The following is a 27,990-nucleotide window of genomic DNA, read 5'->3' on the forward strand; positions in this document are numbered from 1 at the left end:
TCAAGTTCCTCTGTACCCTCATATCTGCTGACCTCTCCTGGACCGCAAATACAACCGCGGTCATCAAGAAGGCCCAGCAGAGACTTCACTTCCTGAGGGTGCTGAGGAAGAAGACTGGCGGAGCAGCTGATGGTGACCTTCTATCGCTCTGCTGTTGAGAGCCTGCTGACGTACTGCGTAACAGTGTGGTACGCCAGCTGCACTGAAGCAGACAGAAAGGCGATTCAGAGGGTCATAAACTCGGCACAGAGAATCATCGGCTGCCCCCTCCCCTCCCCGAAGGACTTACACAACTCCCGCTGCCTCAACAGAGCAAAAAAACATTACAGAGGACAGCTCACAACCTGGCTTCCACCTGTTGCCATCGGGCAGGCGTTACAGGTGCATCAGAGCCAGAACCAACAGGCTCAGAGACAGTTTCTTCCCCAGAGCCATCACCACCCTGAACATGCACTAATAATTCACCTTTCCCCCTCCTCCCACACTGTGAAACATCCTGATGTGTAATATCCACCCACTACCGTCTGACACTGTGATTGTTATTTGTGTATTGTTATTCTGTACAGTATATTGTTGTTATTTTGTATATTGTACAGGATTGTAACATTGTCTTATTGTTGTAGTATTTCATGTTTCTGTATAGTATTTTATGTTTCTTGTATAGTATTTAATGTTTCTGTATAGTATTTTATGTTTATCTTTTATTACTGCACCTTAAGTTTGAGTCCCAAATCTTGTTGTATGCAAATATAATGACAATAAAGTACCATCTAATCTAATCTATCTAAATGTAAAATGTCAATTCCAATGTCAATTTAGAAATCGGAGGGGGAGTGTCACTGAAACTTCGCCTATCTGTACTTTCACTAGCTTATATTTTCTTTGAACCCTCAGGGACTGCACAAAAATAACACCCAGAGGTCAACTACATATCCCATAATGTATTATTTATTTTTTTTAAGATTTATTTTTAGCATTTTTACAGCTTTTTTTGGGTCAGACATGACCGACAGAGAGCAGAGGGAGAGGAAGGTCGGGAGAAGATATGGGGGAAAGTCATGCGGCAAATGTACGTCCGGGTTCGGGAGACGAACCCGGGTCGACCGCGTAGGTCTGCAGTGCAGTAACGTGGTGCGCCACCCTGGCGCCCCGACCCATAATGTATTCTGATGGAGAGTCCACTGTACACCTAAAACCATATTAAGTCCCCTTCAGATGTATTGAGGAGTATTAGTCTCTGCTTTGTTAGAAGGAATGACTAAATAACATCACATATGGCCAATTAAAGGGGCACTTCACCAAAAAAACTGTAAAAAAAATGTTTGCTCACAAATCAGAAAAACACAAGGATTCAATGTCCCCGATGACATCACTGGTGGCCATATTCAAACTAATTTACTCTCAATAACTGTCAAAATAGATAAATAAATGTGAGCAAAACTGATTAGTTTTTGGATGTGTGTGAGATTATGTTTACCCTGTAAGATTTCCATAGAATCAGATTAACTTTAAAAAGTTAAATCTTAATTATAATATACATCTAATATACATTACATACATTTTTTTTGTTCATAAGAGTTTATCTGGGGCTAATGATTAGTCTATGGCGTGCATGTTTCTGAGGAAACTATTTCTTTTTTTTAATAACTTTCTTTATTGGAAGAGTTTTCAAAATTATGCAGACAGTTATACATATTATACATCTTCCATTTTTTTCTCCCCCCCCCCCCCATTTCCCTTTCCTATCCCCTAACCCCACCCCATCCCCCCCACGAAGAGCGACAACAAACATACATATAATACACGAAAATACAAAATAGAAATATGTGACAGGAAGCTATTTCTTGATTAAAATATTAACTCAATTAAAGGTTTGATTTCTTTCATATTTTGAGTGTAAGCTCAATGACATTTTGTTCACATTTACTGAAAGGTACAGAAGAATTCTTGAGAGAACTGTATGTGATTTGAAATAACATCCCAGATTAGGGCTTTAACTTGCTGTAGGGTCACTCAGTGTTGGCAGGGTATGCTGGAGAATAACCTGTTAAAGATGTGAGGAGGAGGCAGGAGGAGGATAAAACATTAGATTAGATTAGATTAAAATGTATTGTCATCATACAAATGCCCTACACTGTAATCATAATAATCATAATAATAACTCTGTATGATAGCATGTACAATACAATACAATACAATACAGTACAAGTCGATTATTAATTTCAATATAGAATATTCGTTGACAGCCCTACAAGTACAATTAGTTACTGCACACTATCACCCCTGAGTGGAACATGGAAAGCCAAACTTCCCCCACTGTACCGAAAACCGTACCAAACCTTGACTTCAAAACCGAGGTATGTACCGTACCGTGATTTTTATGTACCGTTACACCCCTAATATATACACACACATATCTGTCTCAATATACCTGCATATAATTCATCTATATACCTACTTATACAACTGCATATAACCCATATAACTCTGTATGATAGCACAATAATGCTGTATATACTGTATATAGTATATATATATATATATGTATTTATTTATTCTTACCGTATCCACATCTGTCTGTACATACCTGCATATAATCCTTTTTACATATCTGTAGATACTATATGTATATCTGAACATATCCCTTACCTACTCTTACTAGTTATGCTGCTTGCCAGTATGACTACTACCATAGTGTCTTTATACAGTACCTATTTATACAACTGCCTTTATACAACTCTGTACATACATCTGATTAGTATACTACTATACTATACTGTATATTACTATTGCACTTTACTGTTACATTTGCACTCTGGTTGGATGGCAAACTTATTTCCGTTGTACTGTAGCCTACTTGTGCTGTATAATGACAATACATTTTAATCTAATCTAAACAAGTCCAATACAATAAAAAGAAGTTGGCATCTAACCAGAGTGCAAAGTAGAAGGTAACAGTAAAGTGCATAACACTATACAGGACATGTGTGTAATATACAGTGTAAGAAGTGATTAAATGGAATATACATAACAAAGCTACTGAGTAAATATGTTAATCTGATGTATGTACAGTATTATTATGTACAGTGATGCACGTATAAATATACCATGGTAGTAAGCCATACTGGCCACTTGGCCAGTGGTATAACTAATAAGAGTAGGTATGGGATATATATGTATATAAAGCATGTACAGTGCACAACATGAGTGGGTATGTATAGATAAGTATCACTGTATGATAGCCATGTACAATGTATATACCATATATGTATAGTATAGCATTGTATAGTAGTGTACGCATCCGTAGCTAACAGCACTATCGCAGGACCTTAGCATGTCTACCATGCTTTTTGTAAACTTTATGTACATATACCTGTTATACCTGTATTATTGAACACATGTCTTATTCTCATCCTATTCTTATTATTGTATTATTGCACAATCGTTGCGGGCAAGACCCCCCGCATTTCACTCTATGCTTGTATGCCGTGACAACTAAAACTCTTGACTTGATATATATATATATATATATATGGTATATACATTGTACATGGCTATCATACAGTGTACATAACTTACATTACAGTGTAAGGCAGTTATAGGCAGTGAAGGCAGTAGATAGGTATAAACTGAGTATAGGCGACAGAGTTCAGGGTTCGTATGGCGTGATGATGAGAAGTGAAACGCGTCGTAGTGATAAAACACAGGATGCTGTGAGGTGGTTTGTAGCGACGGGCTGATGTCTTACCAGAGTGTTTGCAGACTTCAGGGCTAAACGCGCCATGACAGTCAAGAAGAGGAGAAGCGTCGATGCTAACAAAGAAGATACGACCAGTATGGCTTCTACACATACAAGCTGTCTCTAAGAGAGAGATAGAGAGAGATAGAGAGAGAGAGAGAGAGAGAGAGAGAGAGAGAGAGAGAGAGAGAGAGAGAGAGAGAGGGGGGGGAGGGGGCAGAGAGAGATGAGAGGGAGGGACAGAGAGAGAGATAGGCAGAAAGAAGGGTGAGGGAAAGAGAGGGAAGAGGGAGAGAGTATGAGAAAAAGAGAGAGGCATAGATAGAGAGGGAGAGGGGGAGGGAGAGAGAGGGGGGAGATAGAGGGGGGAGAGGGATAAAGAGAGAGGGACAGAGAGAGAAGGATAGAGAGAATCAAGAATCAAGAGGTTTATTTGTCACATACATACCAGGGCATACAGTGAAATGCGGGTGGTCTTGCCCGCATTGATTGTGCAAAATACAATAATAAAATAGAATAAAATAGGCATAGAAAAAATAAAATAGATAAGACACAAGATATGCATGGTAAAAAAAATACATGCTAGGTTCCTGAGAAACTGGTTCTTATATACACTACTATGCAATATACAATTTACAATGTTAACTCTTACTGTATCTAAACTATACATAGAGGGGGAGAGAGCAAGAGAGAGGGGGAGAGAAAGAGAGGGGGAGAGAGAGGGGGGAGGGAGAAAAAGAGGGGGGGTTAGTGATTTAGCTGTAAGTTTGATGTCATAAATGTGCACAGGATGCTGTTTGTTCAGTTTGAAAACACCTGTAATGACTTACATATCTGTTGTCGATCCACTCTGTGTTAATATGGTTGGTGTCTCCATAATAGTGGTACTGGCTGTCAATGAGAGTGAATATTCTGCAGCCAACAGAGAGAGGTATTCCCAACAGGGAAACCACATACATTGCCAAACACACTGTCACCTGGCAAAGATAAAGAACAAGTTTGAGAAGACAGTGTTGTGTGTCGTGGGAAATGTGTCATCTTTCAGACCAGTGTTGAGGGGTCAGCCCTGCACAGGGGTCACGCAGAGCACGAATGGGAACCCACCATTTTCTTGGATGGATGCACCCCTGTGTAGAGTGAGAGGTTCCCAGCAATCAGGAACTGGAAGAGGGGGGAAAAGGCCAAAACAGGTTCAAACTGAATTATGAGACATGCACAAAATCAGTATATTTGTACAAAAGTCATTATGTGAGGGCTTTTATTTATTTAAATTATTTATTATTTATTTCATCATTACCTCAGCCAAGCTGTTTTTACTTTTGTACTGTGTGTGTGAGTGTGAGGATCGTCATTGAAAAATGACGTCCGGATTGTCATGAAATTTGCTGTGCACATACATGGCCCCAAGAGGAAGAAACACAGACTGCATTCCGTTCTTCAAGCCACTCTGACCGCAGGAAGCTTGAAACAACCTGACGTTCACAGAGACCTTAAACCTCTAGACTGTGGTGATAGCAAAAAGCATGAAACAGGTTCAACTAGAGATGGAAATAACTTTTTGGGGGGGCGAAATGTATCTGTTAGCTAAAACACATTTATTAGAGCTCAAAGGTAATGTGATACCAGAGGTATTAATACCCTAACATTTGATGCCACAGTCGGGCAAATTTTGCATAAAACGCCTGTTGAATGCATTCTGAAAGTAAATTGGTCACTACTATTCTGGAACCATTTGTAGCAAATGCACAAGTCTGGCCTCTTTTAAAAGGAAACATTTCTTCCACAACAGGAATAGGAATAGAGTTACGTGGCGTAGTGGGCAAGGCGCTCGCCACAAAATCTGGAGACGCTGGGCTTGCCTGTTCGAGCCCAGCGCTCCACATTTGCTTTCAGTTTAGCTGGTCGTCCGTACTAATACACATTGGCCGTATTAGGGGGTGGGAAACTGATGGGTGGGGATCGGGCGTTGTGGACAGCGACTCCTACAGGTCGGTTGGTGCGCCTGTGCAGTAGAATCAGGAAGTGTCGGGGGCAGCGTGAGCCTCCCACGCGTTACTCCTCGCCACTGAGAGATCGAGCTGCGCAGGTGAAAAGATGCGACTGCTGTTACCTCAAGTACCGGAGGGGACTTGTGCTATGTATGACTTAGTCCACATTGCAGCCGGCTTGTGGGAGGCAAGAAACAGCGTTTGTGACAGGGGAGGGTTGAATTGGATGATACGAAATTGGGATGGGAGAAAATATAGAAAATGGGAGAAAAAGTGGATCAAAACAAAAAAGGAATAGAGTTACAGAGCTTTGAACACACTGAAATAAAAGTTTTTCTTTACTTACGTCTGAATTATTTTGCAAACAGATGCCTGCAAAAGAGTTCCAGTTGAGAGGTATGTACACAATGGGTCCATAGCCTGAAGTCTTATCTAGTACAGGTCCTGAGTTGATAACAATACCACATAAAATTTGTGTTTTACACATGTTTTTCTAATGGTATGTATATCCAAAATGGCCATTGGCACCAATGCATTCGAGTCTTCTTGAGTATTCTTCTTTCGCCAGAGAAAAAGACATATAGGCGGAAATATCCCTCACGTCATATATCGTCATTTCCAGAATTTGAATATTGAAAGTTTGGCCGGATGGTGGCAAAAGTCATGAGGTCACCAAAATCAATCTTCCTCTAGAGGTCATGAATCTTCACAGCTAATTTGATGGCAATCTGGCCATATGTTCTTGATATATCTTGTTCATAGTAGGCCAAACAGACAGACAAACGGACAAATGAGGACGATAATATAACCACCTTGGGGGTAATGATTAATATAATCATCTTGGGGGTAATGATAAAGTACCAATGAACTAAAATGGAACTATATGTTTTTTAGTTCCTTTTCACCTTTTCTCCCATCCCCCAATTTGGTCGTTATGCCAATTCTCCCTGTTCATTGCACGGCCATACTGTCAGTCTGGGGAGGGTGTAGACCAGCGGTTCTCAAACTATGGGTCGTGACCCAAAGTGGGGTCGTGGGTAGGTGACAGTGGGGGCATTGGCAAGTAAAAACCATTTAAATTTTATTTAATGTTCTGGCAACATATTTTGGCTAAATATGCCTTGTTTTATAAATGTCTATTGATAACATAGTGCTGTAATAAAATGTTCTAATAAATATGCATGATCAAGTTCAACAGCGTGTGCTTTTATTTTGATATTCCTTAATTCCACGTTGAAATTACGCGATACATTAAGTATGGGGTCGCCAAAAGAAATTCCTAAATAAAATGGGGTCGTGGTATAAAAAAGTTTGAGAACCCCTGGTGTAGACGACCACATGCCTCCTCCGATACAAGCTGGTGGTACTGGCTGCCGGGAATCGAACTCCGGCTCTCTGTGGTGGTAGGCGAGGGTTTAGACTTTTTTTTTTTTACTGAACAAATCAGCTGCTAAACCGCCTAATTTAACAGTACCAGTGCCCCCTGCCAGAAGGGGATGTACATGATGATGGGAGATTCAGTTCTGTCCTTATTCAGCTGAAATCCCATCAGGATCTCTGCAGCACCGAAGAACAGGATGATGATCTGAGAGAGAGAGAGAGAGAGAGAGAGAGAGAGAGAGAGAGAGAGAGAGAGAGAGAGAGAGGAGAGAAAAAATATGGAAGAGAGAGCAGCGTGGTGATGGTGGTGGAAATGAAGTGAACTAAATAATGACAATCAGAATCAAGTTTATCGGCAAATACAAGTGATTTTGCTTGGTGGGTTGTTGCTCACATAGGATGGACATACTGTACGATTATCACATGAGAATAATATAAAAATCAAGTAAAAAAAATAAAAATTAAAAAAAGTATAAATTACTTACCATACCATTATTACCATATCTAGGTTACTGTGTGGAGGTTTGGGGTAATACCTACAAGAGCACCCTACAGGCAATAATTACCATGCAAAAAAGAGCAAGCAATCAGAATAGTGAATAATGTAGGGAATTTTAGATGATGCACTGGGTTAGGGCATTTACAAGCTTGTACTGTAGCTTCAGCCCTAACCTTTTCGACCAACTTGTAATTTGATTTGTGTGTGTTTGTTTTTTTGTACATGCTAAATGGCTCGTGTTGGGGAAAATGTGTATGGGGTGGACTAGTTTAATATAGGTCAACTAGCAGTGCTGAAAGACGGTCTGGCTGACGTTCTTAAAACAACTTGGACAGATGGACATTTCAGTACGGCACGTTGTGTGCTGGTAATCTCGTACATCGTATCGCTTTCATATCTTGTTCTTTTCTCTCTTTCATACATACACAGCACACACACACAGGCACAGCACACACACACAGACACACGGACACACACATACACAGCACACACACACAGACACAGCACACACACACAGACACACGGACACACACATACACAGCACACACACACAGACACAGCACACACAGACACACACAGTCGCACAGACATACACACCGACACACACACACACACACACATTCCCTGTGACACAATACACACATACAATACACATACGTCTGTACGCAGACGCACACACAGACACACACACACATACACACACACACACACACACACACACACACACACATCTCACTCTCTCTTCAATGTTCTTAAATGTTTTACATCATATCGTGTGTGTACATCATATCTTGTTTATCTCTCTTCATGTTCTTAATGTTCTTATCTCTCTCCGATGTTAAATCTACGTATCATCTTAATGTACGTCATGTCAGATCTGACATGATATGATACGTCATCATATCTGTCATGGGGGGGCAGGACTGAGAGGGGATTTAGGGGACGAGCAGAGGGATTGAGAGTTAGAGTGTTTTTTGTTCAAGCTGTGGTGATCCTCTGCTCGAACCATAGCTTCTGCTGTTAAGAACTTCTTTTCTTAAATAAATTACCTACTTGTTACAATTGGAAATATCGTCTCCTGCTGTGTTAAACAACCTTCAGCCACAACATTTGGTGACCCTTGACCTGTAGACCGCCCTGCCGGGCCCCCTCACACGGCCAGCTCCGGACCTCTCCCGTAGAAATTCTGCCGGTTGTCGACAAAAAGGTAAGCGTTGGGCTTGTTATTATAAATATCCGTCAGAGTTTCTGCGGGAGGAAAAAGTTGAGCTGACTGTGTTGACGAGGTCTGGATGGACGGCTAAAACGAACACGACTGGTGAGGTGTTTACACTGGGGCGATTCCTCTTTTAACAAGCTATAAGTGCGCCACTAATCAATTTTAATTGCATGTTTTCGACCTCTGGTCAAATTTTTCTCCATCTCTTCAAACCTCTCCCCGACTCTCTCTCTCTCTCTCTTTCTTTCGCACATCTGTAGAAGATAACTCATTCTGGGCGTAGAGCCAGCAGGTCTGGGCGTTGAGCCAAGAGAGATAGCTCTCTCTCTCTCTTTCTTTCGCACATCTGTAGAAGATAACTCATTCTGGGCGTAGAGCCAGCAGGTCTGGGCGTTCAGCCAAGAGAGATAGCTCTCTCTCTCTCTCTCTCTCTCTCTCTCAATTCAATTCAATTCAAATAGGCTTTATTGGCATGAAATATCAACATACTTATTGCCAAATCAAGTCCAATATACAAACAATAACATATATATTATTAAGCAATAAAACATACCATAATATTAGCAATAAGTAAAACAATCAACAGAAACAAATTAAATTACAAAATAATCATTCAATCGGGTAGTCATTTTACAGATGTAGCCACCCAGATACATGTATTTACAGGGCTTGTTCTCTTATTGTATGACAACCATCTACATATTTTGCAGCTAATACTGTACACTGACTTTTCTCCCCACATATATATAACAGCTTTTGATTATCAGGGAGATGGATAAACTGTGGATCAATTTTATTTATTTTATAAAAGAAAACTTCTCTTAGATCCTTGTATTTCTCACAGTATAGTAGGAAGTGAGGTTCTGTCTCAACATCCCCCTGATGACAAAGTGAACACAGCCTGGCCTCTCTGGGCAGCCAGTTCTGCCTGTGACGGCCTGTTTCTATGGCTAGACTATGTCCACTCAGTCTGTACCGTGTCAATGTCTTTCTTAATTTTATATCATTCACAGTGGTCAGGTATTCTGCCACCGTGTACTCTCTGTTTAGGGTCAAATAGAATTCTAATTTACTTTGAGATTTGGTTGATTTGTTCCAATATTCTATATAGTTTTCTTTTTGTTTTGAGGTTATTTGGTTGGGCCAGATTTTTTGGTATCTGTCCTGAGGCATTTGTGGGCAGAGATTTCTGACTAGCTGGCAGAGGGGACTCTTATCTGGGTTCATCTCTTGGCTCTGAAGGGCTTTGTAGTGGTAGGAGTGGGGGTCACTTGATTGGAGGTGTGTCTAAAATTTTATGGCTCGCTTTTGAATTTGAATGATTAGGGGGTATTGGCCGAGTTCTGCCCTGCATGCATTATTGGCAGTGTGTCTGTGGACCTTAAGTAGGTTTTTGCACAATTCTGCATGCAGTACTTCTAATGGGTGTTTTTCCCATTTTGGGAAATCTTGGTTAGTTAATGGACCCCACACTTCACTGCCATATAATATTATTGGATTTATTACGGAATTTAGAATTTTGAGCCAGGTCCTAATTGGGATGTCAATTGGAATTTTCCTTTTGATGGCATAAAAAGCCCTTCTTCCCTTCTCCTTCAATTCATTCACAGCCATCTCTCTCTCTCTCTCTCTCTCTCTCTCTCTCTCTCTCTCTCTCTCTCTCTCTTTCTCTCTTGGGTTTGCTGACCCCTGGTGGTAGACATACATACACACACACACACACACACACACAGTCAGTCACACACACACACACACACACACACACACACACAACCACACACACACACACACACACAGTCACACACACGCACACACACACAGTCACACACACACACACACACAGACACACACACACACACACAGACACACACACACACACAGTCACCACACACAGACACACACACACACACACACACAGTCACACACACACACACACACCGACACACACACACACACATTCCTGTGTCCCGGTAGACAGCGGGTTGTGACACCGACACACACACACACAGTCACACAAAGACACACACAGTCACACACACACACACACACAATCACACACAAACACACACACACACCGACACACACACAGACACACACACACACAGTCACTACACACAGACACACACACACACACACAGTACACCGACACACACACAGACACACACACACACAGTCACTACACACAGACACACACACACACACACAGTCACACACACACACACACACAGACACACACACACACACACACAGACACACACACACCGACACACACACGCAGACACACATTCCTGTGTCCCGGTAGACAGCGGGTTGTGACGCACACACACACAGTACGCACACACACAGTCACACACACACACACACACACACACACACACAGTCACACACACACACACACAGCAAAGACACACACACACACACACACACACACAGACACACACACACTGACACACACACAAACACACACACATTCCTGTGTCCCGGTAGACAGCGGGTTGTGACGCACACACACACAGTCACACACACACACACACACACAATCACACACAAACACACACACACACCGACATACACACATACACACACACACACACAGACACACACACCGACATACACACACACACACACACACACACACACACAGTCACACACATACACACACACCGAGTTGTAGTAGCGTTGTAGTTGTAGATCTAGGTTAACTGTGTCCTGGTAGATCTAGGTTAACTGTGTCCTGGGGTAGAGTAGTGGTAGATCTAGGTTAACTGTGTCCTGGGGTAGTGGTAGATCTAGGTTAACTGTGTCCTGGGGTAGAGTAGTGGTAGATCTAGGTTAACTGTGTCCTGGAGTGGTAGTTGTAGAGTAGTAGATCTAGGTTAACTGTGTCCTGGAGTGGTAGTTGTAGAGTAGTAGATCTAGGTTAACTGTGTCCTGGAGTGGTAGTTGTAGATCTAGGTTAACTGTGTCCTGGAGTGGTAGTTGTAGAGTAGTAGATCTAGGTTAACTGTGTCCTGGAGTGGTAGTTGTAGAGTAGTAGTAGCTGAAGTACAACCACACACACACACACACAACACAATAAACACATATACACACTAAACAACGATGCATACAGCAGAGGACATACTGTTAGACCGGAACCCGCTGATAAAGAACCTAATTCTCAAGGTTGGTGTCCGTTGGCAGAGGCGTACAAAGGCCGGGGACACAAAATGGCCTTCCGGAGGTACTTTTGATCTCGACATATGCGAAGAGATGAATGTAATGATTCGTAACCACAAGCCAGGCGACAGCAGCAAAAAGAGGTTGAAAAAGAGGACAGAAGAGTTGGGGGTAATTAGGGGTGGGAATCACCAGTTTCATCATGATACGATACGATATCGATTCTTTGGACAACGATACGATATTTGCCGATATCACAAAGTCTCTCACGATACAATACAATTAGATTAGATTCAGGTGCCTGCAATCGATATGAGATGATATCATATGCCCATTTAACACAATCAGTAACATTTAGATCAACTAAAAAAAGGTAACGAAAATATCATTTGACATTTGTATTTTTGAGCTCTTCCAGACATTTAAAGGAAAATCAATCTATTGTTTTTAATACAAATAGACCTCCTGTTCATTGTAAAGTGCCACGTTTTGATATATTGAGCTTTAAACTTTAAGCTCCATTTTTTTGGAACTCAAAACTCAACCTAAAACCCCTCCCTACCTCCCTCTCCCAAACCGTTCCTACAACAATTTGTTGATGTTGCATGATCATGTATAGGCCTACATTTATTATGTATTATATTGTTTATGAAATAACATTTAAACATCAAACTCCTCTGACCTCATCTGGTCTTTCCAAAGACACGCGCACACACACACACAGAAAGGGAGAATGCTATGCTGTAACGTCTACACACACGGAGCTACTGCTGTTGTTCTTGGGCGGATATGAGACTCGCCACAGGATTTTCAAAATAAGAGTATCGATATGAATCGATCTTATTACATTGCATCGATCCGATTCGATTGTTGATAATTACATCGATGTATCGATCTGGATCGATGTATCGTCCCACCCCTAGGGGTAATGAAGCTCTACGCCCAGAAGGGGAGAGCATACAGGCAGGAAGCTTTAGCGCTAAATCAGAGAGAGACGGATATAGGGAAACCAACATCCCCACCTTATGTCACGCAATTGCCGGTGAACATGTGCTATGTGAACAAAATACTGAAGGAGTGGAGAGGTGAGCTAGGACACAACCCAGAAATTGACCCGTTGCAGAGAGCGATGTTTAGAGAAAGTGTGATGAGAGGGCTTCCAGAGGTGGTTAAGAATAGACTGGAAGACGTGGTGGGGTTAATGGACATGACTTATCCTTTGTTCTGTGCACATGTAACACATAGTGTGGAGAAGCAAAGGGCTCAGGAGCAGAAAGTCAGGGATCAGGATAGAAATGACTCAAGGAAGTTAACTCAGCAACAACTGCAGCCCCAAAGGAGGTTGCAGGCAGTAATGGTGTCATCTGCTACCTCTCCACCCATGCAGGACCAGGGACCCCCGCCTGCACCTCAGGTAGTGAGAAGCTATGGCTATAGTTCACAGAACCAGGCGTCCAGGCGGCAGGCAGGGAATGGGCAATCAGGCCCACGGTTTACACAGGGACCGGGGAACGAACAACAGTTTCCCCGTTTCCACTGTTGGAACTGCGGCATGCAGGGACACAGGGAAATGAGATGTAGGCAACCATACCGTCCCGGCTCGGAGTATGGAAGACCCGTGCGCCAGGGGGAGTCACAAGGGCCCCACGACCAGGGGGAGACAGGAGGGCCCCGAAACCAGGGGGGTAATCACTAGGGGTGCCCAGAGAATGCGACGGGGGGAAATCAAATGATTGTGGTTTCCAAGGGAGCTGAGCAAGAACCTATTCTGCAGGTCCTAGTGGAGGGCAAATTAACAGAGATGATGGCAGACACTGGAGCAGGTTTTTCCTGCATAAAGCAAAAATACGCCGCTCACTTACCCCAGTCTGGACAGTATGTTCGGACGGTCGGATTCTCGGGAAAAACACAATTAATACCCACATCAGATCCAATCTCTATGACGTATAACAACAAGACCATAACAATACCTGTATTAATTTCGGACAGCACCCCGCGCAATCTCTTGGGACGAGATGCAATGTGTAAACTAGGCTGTAAAATCCTATGTACGCCTGAGGGGATTCAAATTGAACAAGACGTGTACCAAATGATGCTACAAGGGACGGGGGAGAAAGAGGCCACTGTGTTCTGGCTGGGCAACATAGATGCAGAGCTGCAAAGGGTCTGTGACCCCTGGGAGCCATTTCTGAAAACCCAACTGCCTCAGTCTAGACAAACAAACATGGAGGCACATTGCACACTACAATATTTGACGAATAGTGACCTAGTTAGGAACAAGGCATGGTTGCAGGGACAGCCCGAGCAGGTGCAGATTAACTCATCTACGATAATTGTAGGGAGACAGGGCGCGGCGTTGAGGGTTAACATGGGTAAGTATCTACGGGAACAACATAGACTAAGAGACGCCGCCCCACACATCACTCTGAGAATAAATCCTGGTTACGAATCCGAACATCTAGGTTCAATGATACAGGAATCCGAGACTCAAAGGTGGGTCTCCACGGAATCTCCGCTAATTTGGAACAGCGCAGATGGGAGTTTCATAAAAATAATGATTTCCTTTTCAGTTTTGGCAAAACCGCAAGTAATCAGATTACCAGGAGACCCTTGCGTTATTCCAGAGGCGGATGCTTTGCTGGAACAGGACATGTTGGCGCGCACCCCGGAACGGTTGTGGTCAAAACACGACACAGATGTGGGTCTAATATTGTCGGCACAGCCAGTGAAGGTCAGGTTAAAGAAGGGTTGTAGACCACCCTTTATCAGACAGTATACAATGAAGCCAGAGTCGGAGGAAGCTATATCACATCAGATTGAGGGACTGTTAAAGGGGGGAGTGCTCGTCCCTTTCAAATCCAGATGTAATACACCTATCCACCCAGTGCTAAAGGCGGACAGGGCTAGGTACAGACTGGTACACGATTTGAGGGCGGTGAACGACGTGGTGTCTGGACCAGAGGCGGAAGTCGCTAATCCACACACCCTCCTGACAAACATCCCGAGTAGCTCGCAGTACTATACGGTCATTGATCTCACGCAGGCATTCTTCAGTGTTCCATTGGAAAAAGAGTCTCAGTATCTGTTTGCTTTTACCCACAGGGGGAAACAATACTCTTACACCCGGTTGCCACAAGGGTTCGCGCACTCGCCGCATTACTTCTCGAAGGCGCTCAAGGAAGACTTGCAAGGAGTGTGCGACACACTACTCAGCACGGTTTTACTGTATGCAGATGACATTCTAATCTGCTCGGATACACGTCAGCAGTGCCATGAGGACTCCATCAAAGTTTTGGGTGGATTAGCCGTGGGAGGCCACAAGGCATCCCGTTCAAAACTTCAGTACTGCCAGCCAAAAGTTGAGTACTTGTCTCGCGTCATTCAAAAGGGCATAAAAAACATCTCACCCACGCAACTCGAAGCTGTATCCAAGGCACCTAGGCCATTGACGGTCCGACAGATGATGACGTTTTTAGGGATGACTGGGTACAGCTCTGAGTGGGTGGAGGACTATACGATAGCGACAGCGCCGTTGAGGATGATGATAAAAGAGGCGGGTACAGACAAGCTTCGCGCTCCCTTGACATGGACCGAGGAGGGGGAGGACGCGTTCATAAACATTAAGCGTCTGTTGTTACAGGCCCCTGCCCTGGCGCTGCCGGATTATGAGAAGTGTTTCCACCTATTCGTCTCACATAGAGCGCAGCATGCGACAGCTGTCCTGACTCAAACACAGGGGGGGAGTGGGAAAAAACAACCGATAGCATATTACTATAGAGCTCTTTCGCCGGTGGAGCAGGGTCTGCCACCTTGTTATCAGGCCCTGGCCGCAGCACATTTGATGTATGAGAAGGCAACGGCCGTGACAATGGGATATGACATTTGCATTTGGACACATCACAAATTGGCAAACTTGATTGAAAGAGGCAAATTTGTTCTGACCAGCCAACGGCAACAGGCTTACATGAGGCTCCTGCAGTACTCGGACGTTACGATAAAAACATGCCACGGCAGTAACCCGGCGGATCTGGTACCACTCCCGAGCGAGGGTCAACCGCATGAGTGTGAGGTGGAGGTACAGGCTTTCGTGAAACTCCGTCCTGATTTGGGAGTCGACCCGCTCGCGATAGCAGAACTCTCACTTTTTGTGGATGGGTCCTGCTATCGGGAGGGGGAAAATTTAAGGTCAGGATACGCCGTCGTACAGTGCAAACCTAACGGAGAAACACTAACAAGAAAGGCCGAACAATGCATGCAACCATGTTCGGCCCAGCTTGCAGAACTAATAGCACTAACAGAAGCATGCATAATAGCTAAAGATCGCACGGTTAACATCTTTACAGACTCTGCGTATGCGCATGGCGTATGCCACCTATTCGCGGCCATTTGGAAGGCAAGAGGCTTTAAGAAATCGGACGGCTCACCGATCCTTCACCACAAGCAGGTTGTGGCGCTTATTCAGGCTGTAAAGTTGCCCAAAAGCATTGCTATCGTAAAGTGCCAGGCACACAGAAAAGACCTGTCCTTTGTGACGACGGGAAACAACGCGGCGGACGAGGCCGCGAAGGCGGCGGCTGCGGTGCCGTCCACGGCTGTTCTGATGTTTGCGGCCGAACTGACGACTGAGGTAACTGAGGATAATTTGAGTGATCTTCAGGACTCAGCCACGCAGGCCGAGAAACAGTCGTGGACGGAGAGGGGGGCTGTAAGGGGGGCAGATGGTCTGTGGAGGAGTCATAACGGTTTGATAGTCGCCTCCATCGATCTTCTGTCCTTAGTGATACCTGAGGCTCATGGTGTTGATCACTGTGGAAGAGCAGAGACCCTGAAACGAATCACGAAAATGGGATTTTGGTCCCCAAAGCTTCAGGCACAAATTGACGTTACACTAGCCAGGTGTTTAACATGCTTACAGGGCAATGTGCGCAAAGGAGTACCGACAGTGGCGGCTTACACACCCCTCCCTGAGGGACCATTCAGACATCTGATTATGGACTATACAGACATGATAACGCCAGTGCAGGGCAAACGATACCTCCTGGTAGTAGAGGACTGCTTTAGTCGCTGGATTGAGGCCATTCCATCTAAACACAAGAACGCGGACACAGTGATCAAGTTCCTGTGTCGCGAGGTCATTCCGAGATTTGGAATTCCCACGATATTACAAAGCGATAATGGCCGCGAGTTCATCGACAAGGTGGTTAAAGGGCTGATGCAGAAATTAGGTATAAGACAGCGCCTTTCCTGTGTCTATAGTCCCGGGTCGCAGGGGAAGGTGGAAAGGGCCAATCTGGTCATTAAAAACAAACTGTTGAAAATCTGTATGCAAACTAAGCTTAACTGGATTGATGCTTTGCCACTTGCTCTGATGGCTATTAGAAGCAGCGTAAACCGCCAAACACAGCTAACACCGCATGAAATGCTTACAGGCCGCAGCATGCCAGCACCGCCATTTAGACACCTGGCTAGGGGCCCGGCATTAGATATTTTTGAGCAAGATCTGAAAAAATATCTTCAGCAAGTGACTAAAATACATGAAGCTGTGTTTCGACAGGAGCAGAGAAAGGAGAGAAAGGGGGTGAAGGAGGCGGAGAAGGAAGCCACCAAACCGAGACTGATCCCTGGGGACTTGGTCTTCGTAAAGGTCCACAAGAGAAAGTGGTCATCACCCCGGAGAGAGGGCCCGTACGAGGTGATCCGATCGACTGGAACGGCAGTCCAAGTCAAAGGATCAGCGACCTGGTTCCACTTCAATCACTGCATAAAGGCCAGCGGCGATCTCTTGGGGGATACAATCGATCGCAGTTATGCAGAACCCGACATGGAGGGTCCGAGACGGCAACTGGAAGGTGCAGTGCCTGCTGATGCTCCCGCAGATGTTGGCAGCAGTGTGCGGACGGTCGGCCGGGCACAACGACGTCATTAAGAACCGTCACGGTCGACCCGTCCTTGAGGATGACGGGTTTGAGTGGGTAGGAGTCCCACGGGGTCCCGCTCAGGCTCAAGTACCAGCAGGCTTTCATGACCAGGCTCAGAATCAGGCGCCCCCTCTTCCCTCCATCGAGGAAGGGGGGGAGAAGATAAGACTACAACCAAAAGGGGTGTTTCCCGTAGGACCGCAAGGGCATGTTTTTGATTTTGACCATTCCCCCGTTACAGGCGGGGATACTTACCATTATACTAACGAGGATCGGGTTGTGGGGGTAGATAGGAGGGTTGAGCCTGTCCTGAACCAATCACAGGGGACAGGGGTGAGGGGAAAAAGGGAGGTCAAGGACACTGAGTCGGAAGAGGTGGGGGGACAGAATATGTTCCAGAGGACAGCCGGAACGTTGAGGGACTCAGTGGGCTCACTCTGGGCCAGGTTGAGGGGTTTGCTTCCTTCCGGGGAACAAGATGGGGGCGACTATGACTATGACGAGGAAGACCCGGAGGCTGACCCGATGTATAGGGCGGCTTTAGGGAATGAGTGGTTTAAGTGGGTCCAGTACACGAGCGCGCAGAATCAGATAGAGGATTGTTATGTCTGCTCCAAGGCACGTCCGGATAGGCTGCTGGTGAAGGGCACGAAGTTCAGTTGGGCTCAGTGTGACAGGGACGCAGAGGCATGGGAGGGGCCCCATAATAGTCGCCCTTGGTGCGAGGCAGAGTGTTTGGGGTTTCTCGGCTCTAGTCGTTTTAAGGCGGCAGGAAACGTCACGGATTTCAAGGATGTCACTATGCGGGAACGTTGTAGGAAATTGGATGTACGTGTGCAGGGGGTAGCGACGGGGTTGCCAATACCCAGAGGTGTCAAACTATGGCTGACCAAGGTTTTCGAGTGCTTGCAAAAGGAGGGGACCCGGGATGTAGGGGAGGTGGCAGAGGGGCGGTGCACTACTATTTGGAGCATCACGACTAACTGCACGAAAGAAGGAAAGTGTGGACACGGGGTCGTGTTAAAGGGAGTGGATACCAACCCACGGCCTGTAGCTTGCCCTTTTCATGTCCAGGATATGGCACTGGCGGACCAATACTGGCTCTGCGGCGGTAGGAGGTTGAGGAATACACTTCCTTTAGATTGGTCAGGTAGATGTGCCCGGGTTCAGGCGATCATGCCAATGGTGGTCCTACCATTATCAGTGACGGAAGGACCTTCTGAGTCTCCTATCTCTCGAACGAAGCGTAGCTACAAGGCAGACCCAAGGGTGTATCTGGACAGCATAGGACAGCCAAGGGGCATTCCAGCCGAGTTCATGGCTAAGAATGAGATTGCGGCAGGGTTTGAGTCTATTCTGCCATGGATATCGGTCAATAAGAACACCGGGTGGATCAACTATTTGTTTTACAATCAGCAGCGGTATCTCAACTACACCGAGGAGGCGTTGGATGCAATGGGGGACCAGATGCACGCGACCAGTACGGTGGCGTGGCAGAATAGACAGGCTCTGAACTGGTTAATGGCGGAGAAGGGTGGAGTCTGTTCCATGTTTGGACAGTACTGCTGCACATTCATTCCGACGAATGTGGGGCCAGGGGGAAAGTTCTCCGAGGCCATGGCTAAGCTGAAGGATTTGAGGGAGGAGTTGAGGGGGAATTCTGGTCGGAATGAAGAATGGTGGGGGAGTGGGGTGTTGGAAAGATTGGGACAGTGGGGAAGCATAGTGATGCAGACGGGGATATCCATTGGGGTGGCAGGGTTGATATTGGTTCTCCTTTTCTGTTGTGGTATGCCTCTCTTGGGTAGGCTGGTAACTTCACACGTAACGAGCCAAATGCTGATGGTGGGACAGAAAGAGATTGAGCCACAAATCGGGCCATATCCTCAGCTTTATGCTGCCTTAGAGGGAGACGAGGGGATAGAGGATTAGGGGTATGGTGAGGTAGGGATATTTTCTTTTTGTTGGTTCTTTCCTTTAAGAGTGACGGGGGATGGTCACTGGAGTGCAGTTTTGTTGGTTTATTCCTTTAACTAGGAATTTTAGTCTGATTTTCTAATGATCCTTCGGCATAGAGATTGCAACCATTGAAAATCATTGCAGTTTTTTTTTTTTTTATTATTTTTTGTTTATTTTACTTGTGGTCCTGGTCAAACCGGAATGGGAAGGGACATCGGCAGAGTGTCGGTTCTGAGCCTGAGGAAGCATTGAGAAGAAGTGGTCTGGGGATCGGTTCTGGGGACTGGAGGGACAAAGGGGGGGGCTAACGCAGTGGGCAAGATGGGCACCTCCCGTCGAAGATGGGGGGACACGTGGTGAGGTCGGTACCAGCGCCTCCCGTCCAGGCATGGGGACATGCTTCTACGAGGACTGGAGGTGTGGCGTGGTGGTTGCTGTATTGGCAAAATGTGACTTTTGGCAATACGGTGAGGAGACTATGGCGTGGGCATGGAAGGGGGGCTGAGCGATGGACACTGGGACTCAATGTTATGGAAGAGACAATGTCATTTTTTTGGGAGGGATGTTCTATGTTTAGTTCTGACGGTCAACTTCTCCTTTCCCTGATGAGAGTCGCGGTTTCCGGCCGGAACTGTGGCTCATTTGGTAAGCGGTGGAGGTTGGGGGGATTTGTCTGTCAGGTTAGGATTATAAATTGGGTTTTTTTTTTTGATGTTTTATTATTACTCTTGTTTTGAGCGGTTTTGTGTTTATTGTGAGAACGGTAGTCAGCCTTTGTTGGTCCGTTAGGGGTCCAGTGAATGAAGTAAGGTTTCTTGTTTAGTTAGACATTTAAAATTTATTATATGGCTAGGTTTCTTGTTTAGATCAGCCATTTAAACTTTTATTATATAAATATGGTTTCTCGTTTAGTTAGACGTTCACATTTTCTTGGTTATATGATTTGGGTGGGACTAGGGATAGCCCCAAATGGGGGAATGTTGGGGAAAATGTGTATGGGGTGGACTAGTTTAATATAGGTCAACTAGCAGTGCTGAAAGACGGTCTGGCTGACGTTTTTAAAACAACTTGGACAGATGGACATTTCAGTACGGCACGTTGTGTGCTGGTAATCTCGTACATCGTATCGCTTTCATATCTTGTTCTTTTCTCTCTTTCATACATACACAGCACACACACACAGACACAGGCACAGCACACACACACAGACACACAGACACAGGCACAGCACACACACACAGACACACATACACAACATACACAACACACACACAGACACAGCACACACACACAGACACACACAGTCACACAGACACACACACACACACACACAGACACACACAGTCGCACAGACACACACACACATACACACACACACACACACACACACACACACATCTCACTCTCTCTTCAATGTTCTTAAATGTTTTACATCATATCGTGTGTGTACATCATATCTTGTTTATCTCTCTTCATGTTCTTAATGTTCTTATCTCTCTCCGATGTTAAATCTACGTATCATCTTAATGTACGTCATGTCAGATCTGACATGATATGATACGTCATCATATCTGTCATGGGGGGGCAGGACTGAGAGGGGATTTAGGGGACAGGCAGAGGGATTGAGAGTGAGAGTGTTTTTTGTTCAAGCTGTGGTGATCCTCTGCTCGAACCATAGCCTTTGCTGTTGGAACTTCTTTTTCCTAAATAAATTACCTACTTGTTACAATTGGAAATATCGTCTCTTGCTGTGTTAAACAACCTTCAGCCACAACACTCGAAATAAACTTTATTTATTCATTCATTCATTCATAAAAGTAGGATAGTATTGTGCAAACACAGTGGGGCAAATCTCATAAATTGTCACTACTGTACAGAATATACAGTAAGAATAATCTGTAGCATTTCTCCACACGCCTTTGTTAACCCAAGACTTGTGTGGAATAAATCATGTTCATCTTGAACAAATATCGATGAAACAAGGTGGAGGCACAGTTTTAGTTTGATTTTGACCACATTTACTTGTTTTCACCTACAATTTCCACACTTTGGTGTCCAGTGGACCCCAACATCAGTGGACCTGCACCAAGTCCTGGCACCACACCACCCCCACCCTCATCCACCTCCACTGGCTTACAGTCAAGTCCCGCATCAATTTTAAGATCCTCCTCATCACCTACACATCCCTTCACTCCCTTGCCCGCCGGTACCTAGCTGACCTCCTCCAGCCCTACATCCCACCCCGGAGGCTGCGGTCCTCTGACTGTCAGTGGCAAACCATGTAACGCGCTGCGTCGCGAAGCGGCCGACCCGGGTTCGATTCCCAGGCTCGGCGTCCTTTGCCGAATGTCTTCCCCCCGCTCTGTCCCCCGTTCTTCCTCTCTCTCTCCCTCTACCGGACTGCCCGGTAGTACAAACAAATAAAAATCTACCAAAATCATAAAAAAATGGAGGACCCTGACAAGACGAAAGTATTTTTCTGGTCTGCATCCTCGTACCAGTTGTTTGTATTGAGCCGTACTGAATTGTACCCATTCTGCAATCTGTTAATAAAGTTTTCAATCAATCAATCAATCAATCAATCAATCCTCTCCACGCCCACCGCCTGTATCCTTTCGGCAACAAACCTTCCCTTCCGCGTTGCTCTGATTGGCCAGCGATCTACGGTCGTTTCGCCCCTACGCCGGTAACGCGCGCATGCGCATTTTGTTTTTGCCCCCACACGCTCAGCCACACGCAGGTTTGAATAATAATAATAATGCACGTTTTGCCGCCGCGGCGGTAGATAATAATAATAATACTTAGAATAATAATACTTAGACAAACGCACGCAATTGGCACAAGTGTAAATTATGCATTCGTCACTCAGTTTTAACATCGACGCACTTAGCACTCAGTTTTAACATCGACGCACTTAGCACTCAGTTTTAACATCGACGCACTTAGCTCAACTCGTTCACCAGCTTGCTGTGGAGCCTATGGTCACAAGTTTGAATCACTCTTAGTTACATTTTTTTTTCACGTTTAATTAATTTATCATCTCTCTATATTAACATAACTAGCTATTCATATCAATTGAAATAACGTATTGTATTGTTTTCATCTCTCTATATTGACGTGATTCCATCAACACATAGGTAATATTTAGATCACAGGCTGGTCATGCATAATCTCGCCCACCAGACTCTTCTACCGAATTGTGCAAATCAATCAATAGATTACACTTTCTGTAGGCCTAACACTCACCTACTCATTCTGTTGTGACACAACATGATATGTTAGGGTTGTCACCTTCCGTGATCGTGTTTGAACCAATGTGTAAAAAATCTGTTTTAGATTAGGCTGTAAAAATCATCAATTTATTGCCATCATGGACCAATAACAGAACAGATTGACAGGTGGTGACGAAGCACAAGACTGGGCATTTATTTAAAAAACATACATACCACATACCACATAACAGATATTTAAAAGGTAATTAACAGGCATGTTCTGCAACATATATCCACTATTGAACAATGAAAAACTCCTTTTTCTTCTATTTACAAATAAGAGCAGCTCTGAAGGCTCACGGAGATGAACGTTATTACAATAGCAGTGATCGTCCATCTTAGTTAGTTAGGCGTTGGAGTATATAGCGCGGCGTATATTGATGCAGGTAGGTATTATCTGATGCAGCTAGGTATTATCATGCTAATATGGCGTGTTCTGCGATACCCATTTCAGCGTGTGTGCGAGGGCTCTCGCATTATTATTATTATTATTATCTACCGGGGCAAAACCTGCGTGTGTGCGTGGGCTCTCGCATTATTATTATTATTAAAACCTGCGTGTGTGCGAGCGTGTGGCTGTGGCGGGGCAAAAACAAAAACCTGCGTGGGGGGGGGGGGCGTGAGGGCATTATCGTGCATGTGCGCGCTCGCACGGGCGTAGGGGCGAAACGAGCGTAGATCGCTGGCCAATCAGAGCAACGCGGAAGGGAAGGTTTGTTGCCGAAAGAATACACGCGACCCGGACGGGCATAAGGCATAAGTTGCCTGAAGTGACGTCCATGGCCCTGCTAGCGTCTGATAAGCTTTTAGATTAGCTCTGTGCATGTTATTCGTGCGTGTACCTTTTTAACCCTTTCTGAGTGGCATTTACGGCGTCAAATGAAAATAAATAAATAATGAAATTAGATACCAATGATGTAAACTACCCATAACTGAAGAGTAGGGTTTAACCTGCAAGTTGGCCTTTAACCAGTGATAAACTAGGCGTTAGGTAGTTTGCAGGCTGTTCGAGGCGGAAATGGGCGCGTCACGCGATTGGGCGCACATGTCACATGACCAGAAACGTCAGTGGCCAATCAGATCGCACGAGAAACATCAGTGGCCAATCAGATCGCAGAACGCGAACGCGGAACTGGAAATCCGTTGGTAAAAAACTAGACGCGTCCGGGTCATAGTACTACTGGCTATATGGCTCTGGCTAATGTTACCCAGCTAACGTTAGCATTATGGCTACTGTCGTGAACCATTTTAGATCGGGCATGTAGAGGAGTTTGGGGAACGAGTAAAATGTGCAGGTCCTCTTCTCAGACCTGTGGGGCAAAGCACTGCACGCATCATGCCGGCTAGCAAGCTACACGGCATGTTGATAGCACAATAGTAGCCCACTCGGTGCATCACAGTCACGAAACGGGCTACCACGATAGCTATCAGCTAACTAACGTTAACGTTACAAGCTCAAACACCTTATAACTACTACTATTGTCGTGTCCATAAGTTCCCTGGCAGAATACTTGTGAGGACAAAAGTATACAAAGAGGAGAGAACCATTTTAAATCGGGCATTGTTAGGAGTTTCGAGAATGCTGGCTACCAAGCTAAGCTACGTTAGCTAACTTAGCTAACGTTATATATACAATAATTATGTACAACGACACAATGATTTACATTATTACAAATATGGTAACGTGGTTGTGGCTTTTACAAATAGTGGTTAGCTTTAGAGATGAATGGCTATGATCACGGAGCAATAGTGTTAGGTGAAACAGAGACTAGCTCCTCGGCTAGTAGTAGCAAGGCTCTTTGCTTCCTGCCACTACCTGCCTGTGATTCTCAGAGCCCCTCGCTGCCCTGCACCTGATGTGACGTCATCATTAAGATGACACACACACGCTATGAACCATGGATTAAAATATGCATGTGCTTGAGGTTGTGGTTTGGTCTACAAAATGTTTGTTAAAAAAAAACGCTAAAACTGGGTCAATTTCTATAATTTTTTTCCCCCTCTTCATGAAAGTCAGCGTTGGCCTAGTCACATTGTTTATTGAACAAAAATACAACCTGCAAGTTGGCCTTTAAGCTTAGGCGACTCTTTCGAAGTTGGTTAGAGTTTGGAATCAGGGCTGGTGTTCTATCGCCCTGCTCTAAGACAAACTCTAACCTTAACCAACTTCGAAAGAGTGCCTAAGCTTAACTGGTGATAGAAACAGGCGTCACACGATTGGTGCAGATGTCACACGACCAGAAACGTCAGTGGCCAATCAGAACGCGAACACGGAACTGGAAATCCGTTGGTAAAAGTAATCAGGCATCCCAGAGCCTTCTCTGTTGCCGCTCCCACCCTCTGGAACTCCCTCCCTCCAAACATCCCTGATTGATTGATTGAAAACTTTATTAACAGATTGCAGAATGGGTACAATACAGTACGGCTCAATACACACAATTGTTAAGGGGATGCAGACCAGAGAAAGACTTTCGTCTTGTTTACATCAGGGTCCCCCATTTTCAATTCATCATGAATTCTCATTAAAATCTCAACTCAATCTATTCCTCTGATCTCCTTCCCCTTAGTTTGCCCCCTCCACTGTTAAGCACCTTGGGTCTCATGAAAGGCGCTATAATATAAATCTAAGAAATTATTATTATTATATGTATTAAACATCTGTAAGCGGGATGGGGGTGCACCGTGTCCACTCAATGAAAATGTCTGTTTTTATTTTATGTTACTCGTCATCGTATCATTCCTCTTTTAGTAAACATTGAACACGTGCCCCACAGTCCCGCCTACCACACAAGGGTTAAGGTTAAGCGGTGTTATGGCTTCTGTTCTAATTAATTCGGGAAACATTGGACGACAACAACTACTGTCAATATTTGCACGGTATAGGCTGCACGGTATAGGTCCCTTATTGATTGATTGATTGAAAACTTTATTAACAGATTGCAGAATGGGTACAGTACAGGGGGGGGATGCAGACCAGAGAAAGACTTTCGTCTTGTTTACATCAGGGTCCCCCATTTTCAATTCATCATAATAATACAACCCCCACAACTATCAACATCAGCCATTCTCACGTTTTATTTTAGTTAGTTAGTTTGTTTGTTTACATTTAGTCATTTTAGCTGACGCTTTTATCCAAAGCGACTAAGTTCTGTACAGGTCAGCAGGAAAGGTACAACTCTGACAGCTAATGGTAAGTAAACATTTTCGTCAGGTACCTAACTACTACTATGCGAATATGCACGCAAGTCTGTTTCTTTGTTTAATTATATAGTGGATTGTGTAACTTCTTACCCCGAGATAACGCGGCTCTCCTCTGATGAACCGATGCAGAGGCTTGTTGTTACCCATCAGCACCGCCGTGTTGTCTGCCTCCTGGGTGCCAGCTGTGAGCTCCGTATCCTCCATTGCTAGGGGAGTCACAGGTCAGAGTCTTGGGAAGAAGAGAAAAGGGAATATGTTCAACCAAAAGTGGTTTACAGGCTCCCTTTAGACATCACTAATTCCATAAACCTCTACAGTTAGTGCACAATTTTTTTTTGTGGCGTAGCATGCATGACTACCTGTATACAGACCGATTGTAAATGCGGTTAGGAAGGAAAGTAGTGTGATGATATATGGAGAAAACATGAAATGACCCACCCTGTTACATTTGTCTTCATACACAAAAAAAACAAGGGGGACTGTGAGTGAGGGGCGCGTAGGAGTGGGAGGGAAGGAAATGTGAGATTTCTGGGGTTAGGTTTTTTCCCCTCTAAAAAGGGAGGGCACTGAACACTAGACCGTTCCTCAACAGTATACGCTCACCAACTATATTGAGTTATGTCTTGTGTTATGCGAGATGACTAAAATGTAAATGAAATATATCCCAATAGTTAGACTTTAATACATTTACATGAAAGACCACTCGTTGTAAACTTCTATTGTTTTTGGGCCACTCACTAGCGGATAAAGCATGTGAGGGATCCTTCCCGAAAGTTCCTCCAGAGCAGCACATCTGCTTCCACTCATCATGATGAAGCAAGTTATTGTTTTTCTGTGGCCTTTGAGAAAAATACATGGATAATTGGATGAGCAGAATAAATGATATAAAGAAATTGGACTACTTGGGTCAAGCATACAAATAAAAAAAACATGTACTTACTGGGAATTGGGAGATCATCTTCTCTGCACTGCTTGCGCATAACGAGAGAGAGGCGCGCATAACGGAGTATAGAGAGGTTTGAATTTATTTATTCTCTCTCCCGCAGTCTCTCACTGCGGTCAAGTGAGCCGTCTTTTGCTTTTGCGTGGTCAAATCAGCCGCTCTTGTTTTTCGAGTGCGCGATTAGTTCCAGGTTTACGGTAATGCATTAAAACAAGCCTGGGACGCTGTTGTAATGAACCAACGTGACTTTTGTCACAGTCTCACAAGTAGATCTTACAGAAATACTTAATATGACATTGAATGCACATCGAATCAATAGGACGTTTAGTCGAATCAATAGGACGTTTCGTGTGTGCAGTATTATTGAACATCGAATCAATAGGACGCGCAGTATGTGACTAAAATTCTTATTGGAGACTGGAACACGGATATGCAACGAAAAGATGCACCCGTCTTCAAGGCCTTCAGTAGGTTTTGTGATCTGCATGGCCTCAGCCAGCTAATCACCCAACCCACACGTGTATGTGAATCAACTCAGACTACCATTGACCTCATTCTGACCTCCGACAAGTCCAAGATCTCAAATAAAGGGGTTATAGCATGTGGGTTAAGTGATCATTATATGATATTCTGTACCCGAAAAAAACTAAAACAAAAGGCTGGCTGCCACAAAACAGTCACATCTAGAGACCTCAAAACCTACTCTAGCGAGG

The 27,990-nt window shown here is 44.6% G+C and overlaps 1 protein-coding gene across 3 annotated transcripts; it reads right to left on the reverse strand.

Moving 5' to 3' along the window:
- Positions 1 to 1,774: 1,774 nt before the first annotated feature.
- Positions 1,775 to 27,318, reverse strand: LOC311242549 (membrane-spanning 4-domains subfamily A member 4A-like). 3 transcript variants are annotated; one of them, XM_084331518.1, is made up of 8 exons: positions 27,275 to 27,318; positions 27,073 to 27,173; positions 26,425 to 26,563; positions 7,202 to 7,312; positions 4,844 to 4,900; positions 4,570 to 4,716; positions 3,749 to 3,862; positions 1,775 to 2,044 (listed from the first exon to the last, which is right to left on the reverse strand). In XM_084331518.1, exons 3-8 carry the CDS (start codon positions 26,536 to 26,538, stop codon positions 1,994 to 1,996), a joined length of 594 nt encoding a protein of 197 aa, XP_084187644.1. In that variant the 5' UTR covers positions 26,539 to 26,563; positions 27,073 to 27,173; positions 27,275 to 27,318; the 3' UTR covers positions 1,775 to 1,993. The 3 variants fall into 3 exon arrangements, with proteins under 3 accessions (XP_084187644.1, XP_084187643.1, XP_084187645.1); XM_084331517.1 differs by lacking the exons at positions 27,073 to 27,173; positions 27,275 to 27,318 and adding an exon at positions 26,773 to 26,841; XM_084331519.1 differs by lacking the exons at positions 27,073 to 27,173; positions 27,275 to 27,318 and adding an exon at positions 26,694 to 26,780.
- Positions 27,319 to 27,990: the final 672 nt, after the last annotated feature.

This window comes from Notolepis coatsorum (assembly GCF_963971535.1).
Source record: "Notolepis coatsorum genome assembly, chromosome: 16".
In the NCBI taxonomy this organism is placed as follows: Eukaryota; Metazoa; Chordata; class Actinopteri; order Aulopiformes; family Paralepididae; genus Notolepis; species Notolepis coatsorum.